Here is a 9,958-nt window from a genome sequence, read left to right as displayed (position 1 = left end):
GAAGCCGCGCGCCGAGATTCCGTGTTTCTGCGCTTGCGCAGCGCCGCCAGGGCGCAGCTGCCGCGGGGGCGACAGCGGCCCCTGGTGGTCTGGGGCGGCCTCGAGGCTCCGCCTCCGGAGCCCCGAAAACCGAGCTCTCTCGAGATCCAGGGTCCCACTGCGGGCGAACGCAGGAGTGTGTTGGAAGCCGGACGGGGGCTGAGGCGGCTCAGGGCCGCCGGCCAGGGCCCTGCCCGCCCCAGGACCCCAGAATGGGGTCACCGCTGAGGGTCTCGCCCGCAGAAAGAGGCGAGGTCTTAGGCGCCCTGCCGGGTGCCGAAGCTCAGCCAGGCGAGCCTCGCAGTGTGGAGGCCGGGAGGGCAGAGACCCCCGGACGTAAACACTCGCCAAATTACGCCCCGGCAGGTGCCGCTAGTGCGGCGGACGCCCGACTAGTCCAGGGAGAGCTTCCTGGAGATGCCGTGTCCCGTCCCTGCTCAGTGTTCCCCCGCAGAGCGACCCCCCCGCCCCCACCAAAACACGCGCACTCACGGCGCACGGCCCTGACTGGCACTGGCGGTCGCGTAGCTGCCTTTTCGCGCCTCGTGCCCACTGCTCCCTCCCGAGGCCTGGCACAGTTGCCCACTTCAAGAGCCCTGGAGCCAGGACCATGCACAGCTAAACAGTCCTCTCCTCACTTGGCAGGGACTCGCCCTAGGTACCCGCGAACAGGTCTGGGATTTAGAAACAGAATTTTTTTTTTTTTTTGGCCGCCCCGCGCGGCTTGCGGGATCTTAATCCCCCGACCAGGGATCAACCCGTGCCCCCTGCAGTGGGAGCGCGGAGTCCTAACCCCTGGACCGCCAGGGAATTCTCAAGAAACGGAATCTTGGGAAATAAAACAAGAAAATATAGTCACACCCGAGAAAATGGCATAGAAATATGTGTTCATGTTGCATCCAGATCCGCTCACTTGCTCATTTCAGCAACAAGGCTTCAAATCTGGACCCTTGAGCGGTGGACAAAGGGGTCACTTGGATGCCTGGGCAGGTGTGTGACCCCTAAGTCACAGCAAACCCCTTTAAAAGTCATAACAAAACTGAACCCTGAAAAGAGGGGTGGGCTGGGCCAGAGCTTACCCTGGGCAGGAGAGAACACACGGAGCCCATTTCTCTAGGAGCCCCGCGCCCTTTCCTAGAATTCCTGCGACGTGTAACTGTGTCACCCGAGCCTTTGTGGGGAGCCTGCCTCCCAGACTTGCTATTTTATATAATGTATTTATATATATTTGTGGATGTGATAGAAGTCTTGGGGGAGTGGGGGCCAGCTGCTACTCTCCCCACTCAAGCCCCTTCTTGCTGTAGCAAAATGAGCCCCCTCTTCCCCTTTTCCCTTCAGGCCTTCTATTAATACATAGCCCCCTGGCAGGCTGGTTTAAGGCAGTCTGAGTATTGGGGTCAGGTACCAATGAAGAATCACGACTTATCTCGCTCCCTTGTAAACCATTATTTGAGTTTTCGTCCTAGTGCAATTACTTTATCCCTCGATTTTTGAGAAACTGGTCCTTTTGTCATTTGTCATGTTTCCCTCCCTCCAAATCTTGATCTGGGAATAGCAGAGATACGTCCCCCGCCACACCCCCCACCCCTGCCCAACATAAAAGTGGTACCCATTTGTCTCCATACACAGCAGGGGCTTCTGCTTCTGTTCTGGTCTTGACCCCAGAGACTTGCCTTCCTCTGGCTGACCATTTTTAAAATAATCTGAATTTACACTCAAGAGATATTCAGCCTGTCAGCTCCCCTTTTAAAAAATCAAAGATATGCTTTCATCTCAGTGAGAGCATGTCTCCAAGCAAAGGCTCCTCTATTCCGGTCATCCTGAACCAGGTGGGTGACTGTTTCAGAGGTTTTCTCTTTTGCCCAAACTCCACCTAATAAAGTTCTGATAGCATGAAAAAAAAAAAAAAAAGTCATAACAAAAACTGTAGCCAGAGCCACCCTGAGGATGTACTAGAGGAGGGAGCAGGGGCAGAGCTGGGGCTGTGGCCAGAACACTTAACTCTCCTCGTCCAAGTCAGATGGACATAGTCGTGGCACCCACAGCGCAGGGCATCTGTGATGGATAAACAGGTCAGTGGCCACAGAGCCCTCAGACTCGAGCCTGGCGTGTGGCAAGTGCCCTGACACAGGAATGAGAGTTTGTTTGTGGGAGAGAGGTGGTCGGTGCAGAGAGAGGCAGGGATGCTGAAGGAGCACAGTGCCGGGAGAGCAGCAGCGGGCGGGGCGCAGCTCCATTCCAGGCGGACAGGAGGAGAAGGGGGACAGAGGGACTGGGAGGTTGTGGGGCTGCCAGCAGGAAAGCAGATGTGGGCCTGCCTGGTGGACGTACTTCTTCAATGGGAAACTTAAGGAGGCTGTCAGTGGAAGTGGGGGCTCAAAGTTGCTCGAGAGGGACGGTGATGGGCTGGAGGATGGTGCAAGGCTGGGGGGTGGGAGGGGTGATGGGGCGGCCAGTACAAGAAGCCAGTAGAAGCTCACATAACAGATTCTTCCCTAGAGACTTCAGAGGAGCACAGCCTGCTGACCCCTTGATTTCAGACTTCTGCCTCCAGAACTCTGAGAAAATAAATTTCTGACGTCCTAAGGCACCCAGTGTGTGGTGGGCTGTGCTACAGCCCTAGGAAACTACCACGAGGGGACTCTGAGGATGGACACTTCTGCTGAGGACAGTGGAGCAGAATAGTAGAGGCCTGGGCCTCACTGAGGGTTGCCACACACTCTGGTCTGATTATCTCCAGGCCCATTTTTCATGAGAGAGAAACAAGCCCTCATCTGTGTAAGTGCTGCTGCTTGTTTTGTTTTTTCTGCTACAAGCAAACAAATTTGATTCCTGATTGGACCCCAGGTCCTACCTGTGGCCCACAGACCCTGGCCGATTTCTCTGGCTTTGCTTCCCCTGCATTACAGATGAGGGGACTGAGGCTGGCTACTTGGAGGTCCCTGAGCTCAGCTATCCTGGCTCCTCATCAGGCACCAGGCACTGCTGTGGGGAGAGATACTGCCCCACCTGTCGACCTTTCTTGGTGGGAGACCCTTCCCTCCCAGCGAGGTGAGCAGGCTGGGCTCCAAGGACAAGAGTGTCTTTATTGAAGATGGGTGCCGGGGCTCTCCGGGTGGCTGCGGTTTTTAAGGGCTGAGATAGTGCAGGGCCAGGAGCCAGAGTCAAGGGCCGAGACTGGGGCAGAGGCTATCAGAGGGTGATATTATCCTCATACAGCGACAACAGCAGCAGGACGGTCCAGCCGCCCAGCAGGCCCACGTTGTGCAGCAGGAAGAGGAGCCAGGGCCGCCGGTCCCGCACGTTCAGCATGGCCGGGAGCTGAGGAGGAGGTGGGCCCTGGGTCAGAAGTGAGCTCAGAGTTCCTGCTCAGCTCCCGCCCACGGCAGTCCCCTCCCGCACTCCGCGCTGACCATGTCGCAGAGCGCCACGTAGAGGAAGAGGCCAGTTGCTACCGCCAGGATCCAGGTCTCGCCGTCTTCGCCGACGCGTACAGCGAGCGCCACGTAGAGGCCGATGAAGGCCGTGAGCCCCGAGGCCAAGTTCAGCAGCAGCGCCCGGCGCACCGACAGCCCCGCGTGCAGCAGGGCCGCGAAGTCCCCTGGGGCGGGCGGGGCGGGGTCAGGCCTAGAGCCCCGCCCACCCGACGGCCCGCCCACCCCCGACAGACCTCGCCCCGCTCCGATAGTCCCTCCCAACTGTCCCGCCAACCAACCAACCGCACCCCAGGCAGGCCCCGCCCACTACGGGCAGGCCCCGCCCCCGCCCCGTTGGAACCTCTCGCGGCTCACCCAGCTCGTGCGGCACCTCGTGGCAGAACACGGCCAGCGAGGTGGCCAGCCCCGTCTTCCAGGAGGACGAGAAGGCGGCGCCCACGGCCAGACCGTCGGCGAAGTTGTGCACGGCGTCTCCCAGCGTGATCACGTAGGGCAGCAGTCTCAGCTCTGCGGGCGCGGCCGGCGTGGGTGGGCATCTGCCTCGCACCTCCTCGCCCCCGCCCACCCCGCGCCTGTGCCGCGCACCGAACCCCTGGCACCCAATGCTTCCGGGGCCTCCCTCAGGGCTCACCTGGGCTCAATCTCCGGGGCTCCGGGCTCAGCAGTTCGGGGCTCTCCTCCGCCACCTGTTGGGGGGGGGGGGATGCGGTCCACGTAGATGAGCCTCTGGGCCGGGAGGAGAGGAGGGGCTCGCGGAGCTAGGTCCTCAGCTCAGGCCAAGGGCAGAAGCCTTGGCGTGGGGGCTGGGAGTGCAGACAGGGCTCCGCGTGGGGTAGGGACGTCCGGCCAGAGCCAGCTCACCAGGTCTGCGCGCGAGCCCTCGTGGGGCTGCTTGGGAGGCCGGAGATCGCTTGGCGCTAGCTGCAGGGACACGCCATGGCTGTGGCCGCCGTGACTGTGTCCGTGGCTGCAGGGCCCGTCCTTTCGGTCCTGCGGGGACAGCGGCTCAGGGTCCACCACGCCAACCCCCCTCCTCCCCACACCGCGTCCAGCCCCCATGCACCTGACCTCCGGGTCCAGGGGTAGCAAGAGGTTGAAGAGGCTCTCGAACAGGAAGAAGGCATAGAGACCACCCAGCACAGCTAGGAGGCGCCAGGTGGGCTGCAAGCCAAGGCCTTCGCCATCATGTGAGTGCAGCCCCAGCACCTGGGTGGGCAGAGGGCACTGGGCCAGTTGCCCCAGGGCCTCCTCCCCCCAGACAAGGAGATAGGGGTTAGGGGTCAGGGAAGGGTCCCAGGAGGGTGTGCCTGGAAGGAAGGCTGGGTAGGGGAGTCCCTGGTGGGGGAGGGAGGGTCCTGGTGGGCAGGGGGCCAACCTGAGGCGTCAAGTGCAGAAGCGCGTCGCCTGTGAGCGCGCCTACAGCCATGCTCAGGAAGGTCTGGATGATGTAGTGGGTAGCAGTGCTGCATTTGGCACAGGTGAGGAGCGAGAGCCCGAAAATGGAGCTGAGGCAGATGAGCAGCGTAGCCAGTGAGCCATATAGGTACCCTGGTGGTGGAGGGGGGGACACAGTGAGAGCCTCCCTCTCAGCCTCAGCCCCTCACCCCTGCTTCCCAGGGAAGGGTGTCCAGGTGGGGTCCAGGAGTGAGCAAGACCCGCCAGGGCTGCTCACGCTAGCCCTCCGGCCTCAAAACTCCATCCTCTTCCCTTTCAGGCCCCCATATTCCCTGCTACCCCTCTACGCCAATGGCTCTTTCTCCTGCCAGCCCTGGCCCAGCTCTCCCCACCCCTCCCAAACCCAGCGGCCACTTCCTCCTCCCTTTTCGGTCCCACCTCCATGCTGCCAGCCCCCTGGGCACAGCCAGGCACAGCTGGGGAGGTGGGCACTCACTCTCCACCTGGCTGAGCTGGTCCTGGGTGGGCTGCTCAGGCTGGGGGCTGCAGGCCCCACTCAGTTGCTGCTGGAGCAGGGCAGGGCTCAGTTGGGCCCAGGCCTCTGGTGTCACCCCAGCCTGCTCAGACAGCCCGTACACAGCCATCACATCTCCAGCACTCAGGCATACCTGGGGGGTGACAGGCCTGGGGGTCAGGGACCTGAGCAGACTAGTGGGACCCCACCTCTCTCCAGGACTAGGGCGCATGGGCTGCTCACTGTGTCCCACATGCTGGAGCTGCTGTTGGGGGTGGCAAGGGGCACAGGGCCCTGGCGGTTGGCCCCCTCTCCCAGATGACCGTGATCACTGTGGTCACCATGGGTCTCGGTCGCTCCGCCCACCCCCAGGCGCTGCATCAAGGCCTCCAGCTCTGGCAGGGAGGACAGAGTGACAAAGTTTGTGTGGGCTCCAGCCCTGCACTCCCCAGGGGCACCGATGCTGGGGTTCAGGGCACTCCCTGCCCAGTGGCCCAGCTCAGGCCTCACCATCCAGTGTGATGTTGGGGTTCTCGCTGCTGTGCTGCCGGAACACGAAGTCCACGAAGTACTGAGGGGTCGGCAGGGCTCGGAAGCAGGACCCGTTCCTGACGTGGTCCAGCAGGGCAGCCAGCACTGGGCCGGGGCTGCCGGGAGACCCCACCCCCGCCGCTTCCTCCAACAGCTGAGGCAGGTCTACACAGGCCTGGGGAGGAGCTGGACCTCAGCCTCACTGGCAACGTGGACTTCCTGGCCTCTAGCTCTGCCATTGCCCCTGGTGCCCCCTGGACTCCAGTGACCCTGGACCAGCCTCCTGGGAGCACCACTTCTTCCTGTTCACGTAAGACCTGGGCTGGGCCCCTCCCCTGCTTGGGGCCCCTCCCTGGTACCACAGGCCTCCCCCTTCCTGGCCCAGCGGGTCCAGGCCCCCACCTTTCCCCCAGTGTTCCTCCCTGTAGCCCCAGGAGCTTTCTCAGACCCCGTCCAGGGTCAGGGCCCCTCCTGGGGCCCCTGCAGCCCTGCCCGACTCAGTGGTGAGCGTCCATTTGTGATTCCCCCAGCCCAGACTCCCCAAAGTGCCCAGAAAGGCGTCGAGGCCCAACCCCCTAAGGGGTCCCCGTCCCCTCAATCCCTCTTGGCTCCTCCTCACCCACCGCCCCCCCGGCCAGCCCGCCCGAGCCCCCACCTCCGCAGAAGTGGGCCGGCCAGCGGCCTGGGCCTGAATCTTCTGCAGCAGCCGGGTCAGGCCTGGGGTCAGGGCCTCAGGGCTCTCGAGCAGGGCCAGGAGCTGGTCGGCGCGGGAGGCCCAGCGGTCAGCCCGGACATCCGCACAGGTGCCCTCCGGGTTGCTGAGGTAGAGGGCGGCGGCAGCACTGAGGCGGGCGATGTGCCTGGGCTCCAGGGCTGGACCGGAGCGGAGCCCTGGCTTCTCAGGCCTGCCCAGGGCCAGGGCGTCTTCCACAGACAGGCACTGTGGGCAGAGACAGGTGGGCAGGGGCCAGGTATCTGTGGCCCAGGAGCCGCCCCCTTCCCTGCGGGGGCCTCACACAAGGACCACCGTCCTCTCTATCCCTCTCACAGCGATACCCCTCCATCACCTGCTCACTCACATACTCTCCCCACCATCCCCCCCAATGACAGGACTGCGCCTGCACGCGCGTACACACACACACACACACACACACACACACACACACACACACACACACAGGGGTCCCGCCACCTCAGGGTGATTTCTTCCTGGAACCACTGCCACTTTGCTGGCCTGGGGGCTGATGGGGTTGGGGTGGGGCAGCCCTGGGGTCCCGGAGCCGCGGGTCCCTACACGCCACCGCCCCACCAACAGGGAGGGCAGGAGGGTCTGAATGCGGAGTGGGGAAAGGTGGGCTCGGGCCTGCAGGCAGGGCCCAGGCGCCAGGCCACTGCACTCGGCCCGCCTCCTGGAGTTTGCCCGAGCCCTTTGCTGCCGGCCCTCGGGGTGGAGCGGCGGGCTGGGGCTGGGGCTGGGGCTGGGGGACCCGTCGGGTGGGGCCGTTACCTTTCCACACGGCCCGTCGGCGCAGTGCACACGGGCCGCTAGTGTATTTAACAGGCTGCCCAGCGCCGTGCGGTCCAGAACACCTTGGCCTGAGGACAGCAGGGTCAGCAGACGGGCAGGTGGGGTCGCCGTCCCGGTCAACGCCAGCGCGGCCAGCAAGGCCAGCAGCAGCCCTGGCTTGGGCCCGGCCGGGCCAACCAAGCTGCGGCCCCCAGGTGCTCTGAGTTCCAGGGAGGCCATGGTCGCCTGGGTGGCTGTGGGCCGCATGGGCTGCCTGGTGCCAGACTCGGGCTGGGCTGGGACCCGCCCGCCCCGGCGAGGCTCTCCAGGCATTTCCTGCGGGGCCCTGTGATTGGCTGCTGGAGGTGTCGCAGGTTAACCATTCCAGGTCCTCCCTGAGCGAGGTGCTGCTGCCCGCGGGGGGCGAGCCCGGGCTGGGCCCACTGAGCTGTGGCCCCGGGCCACCCCTTCTGCTCCCGCAAGGATCTTGTTACCGAATGCAAGTCTGTGTGCCCGACGCACAGTGAGGCCAAACAAACCGAAACGTCAGAGTCTGGAGCAGAGAAGGGTTTACTGGGGGGCCGAGCAAGGAGAACGGGTGGCTCGTGCTTAAAAACCCTGAACTCCCCGATGGTTTCTGGGGAGTCTTTAATAGGCAAACTTTGGGGTGAGGGCAGCAGGGCATGTGACTTTCTCCTGAGTGGTTGGTGGGGAGGTGGCGGCGGTGCTGTGGGGTCCCAGCTGGTAGTCGCCATCCTCCACCTGGGTGGGGGCCTTCGTTCTGGCAGAAGAGCTCCAAGGGGAGCCAGGACCTTGCCCCAAGGCTGTAGTTTCTTGACTGCCCCTCCTTTGTTTCCGCATCCCCTCCCTTCCCTGATTAGCAACGGTTTGAACCTGCCCTTTGGAACTCAGGGAAGGTCTTAGGGGGCTGAATGAAGCCCATTTCCTACAAACGAGAAACGGGGGACAAGGGAAGGATTTGTACTCAGGAGGCCCCCCCGGGTCCTGCTCAGTTTCAATCCCCCCCTTTTTTTTGGTGCTCCTCAGTCTTGAGAGGAACAGGTGTCGGACAAGACAGGGAATAAGGTTTGCGTAGAGAGGCTACGCAGGAACTTGGCAGAGGAACTCGGTTTTAGGGGAACTCCGTTTCAGTGTGGGTGTTGCTTCCCGGGGCCCTGTCTCTGAGAGCTGCCCTCAAGACAAGGGGGCCTGGCGCAGAGGTTCCAAGACACCACCGCAGGCCCGGTCCCCACATCCCACCTGAAAGCCCCCATACGGCCCCGCCCCACTCCCCTCCCTGCAGCACCCCCAGCAGGGCCCCCCCGCCCCCTGGCTCGGGCAGCTTAGACACCCCCAGAGCCTTCGAGGGCCTCGCTGGGGGTGGGGTCCTGAGCTGCAATGGAATTCTGTGTTGAAATTCTTGCGGGCTGGAATCCGAGGGAATTGAGATAAGGTGCTGGCTGAGTCATGTGCCCCTCTCCAAACCCTCCAGGGAAAACTCCCCAGGAAATGGCCAAAGCCCCACACAAACAAGAGCAAAAAGGAGGCTGGGCCCTCTGCCCATACCCCCTGGCTCACCAGCCAGTGAGGGGCTCCTGGGCCCTGAGGGCAGCAGGAAGCAGGAAGTGGGCGCTAGGCTCCAGGGGAGGGGCAGAACTGTGGCTCCCGCTCCGGCCTTTGAACTTCTAGGCCTCATCTCTGCCTAGTTGGCAGTCTGGGGAAAGGGGCAGACCCCAGGGAGCTAGCCAACACCCCGGTCTCGGGGCAGCCTTGCCTTCTAGAGGGAGTGTGTGGGTGGCCCCTTCCACACCTGGTTGGACCGACTGCTGACCCTGTCCCTAGGGGGTGTGGTTGGGGTGGGGGAGGAGAGGCTCCAGGGGACCTGGGAGCTCAGGCCCCAGGACTCTGTCCCCATCATCCTGTGCCACCCAGGGCAGGGCCTCAGGCTGAGGACGGTGTCCTGGGCCCGAGTTCAGGTGTAGTTCCTGCTCTCCCACCCACACACGTGCTGGATGGCACTGCAGTGTGACCTCGGTGGGTCCTAAGGGGGTATCAGGCAAGGGGAGGGGATGGGAAGAGTCTGCCAGGGGTTCAGATGACTCCTGGACCCCTGAGTCAATGAGGAGGGAAGCTGGAAAGATTCGGGCTACCCCCCCACCCCAGTTGTTGGGCCCAAACTGGCCTTTTTCCTACCCCACCTTGTCAGGGCCAGGGGCTGGTTGGAGCTGAGCCTGGGACCAAGCTGCTGCCTCAGGTCATCCACTGCTCAAGGCCTGGTTAGCTTCAGGGAAAAGGTCTCAGCCCAGCTGTTCAGGTCCCCTGGTGGAGGCCTGGCACACAGCTGGCATGCCCTCGGGCCTCAGCACCCCTCTGTGTGGGCCCACGTTTCCCTGCTTCATGTCCCCCCAACCACTTACCCATGCCCTCCCTTCCTAGCCCAGAGCAGCCAGAGTGTGTCACCAACTCCCCTGCACATCTGCCTGTCCCCCGCCAGCGCTGGGCTTATCCCCAGGCCCCTCCTGCATCAGGCCATCA

The 9,958-nt window shown here is 63.1% G+C and overlaps 1 protein-coding gene across 2 annotated transcripts; it reads right to left on the bottom strand.

The window, feature by feature from the left end:
- Positions 1–3,105: 3,105 nt before the first annotated feature.
- SLC39A4 (solute carrier family 39 member 4) lies at positions 3,106–7,713 on the bottom strand. Of its 2 annotated transcripts, XM_059901402.1 has the most exons (12): positions 7,424–7,713; positions 6,572–6,856; positions 5,896–6,091; positions 5,629–5,780; positions 5,368–5,539; positions 4,852–5,024; positions 4,545–4,682; positions 4,338–4,466; positions 4,108–4,162; positions 3,831–3,983; positions 3,453–3,640; positions 3,106–3,360 (listed from the first exon to the last, which is right to left on the bottom strand). In XM_059901402.1, exons 1-12 carry the CDS (start codon positions 7,688–7,690, stop codon positions 3,232–3,234), a joined length of 2,037 nt encoding a protein of 678 aa, XP_059757385.1. In that variant the 5' UTR covers positions 7,691–7,713; the 3' UTR covers positions 3,106–3,231. The 2 variants fall into 2 exon arrangements, with proteins under 2 accessions (XP_059757385.1, XP_059757386.1); XM_059901403.1 differs by lacking the exons at positions 5,368–5,539; positions 5,629–5,780.
- Between the last annotated feature and the right edge of the window lie 2,245 nt (positions 7,714–9,958).

Source organism: Balaenoptera ricei, chromosome 17 (assembly GCF_028023285.1).
Source record: "Balaenoptera ricei isolate mBalRic1 chromosome 17, mBalRic1.hap2, whole genome shotgun sequence".
Lineage (NCBI taxonomy): Eukaryota > Metazoa > Chordata > Mammalia > Artiodactyla > Balaenopteridae > Balaenoptera > Balaenoptera ricei.
The sequence above is the reverse complement of the archived record's forward strand: the minus strand, read 5'-3'. Positions and strand labels throughout refer to the sequence as shown.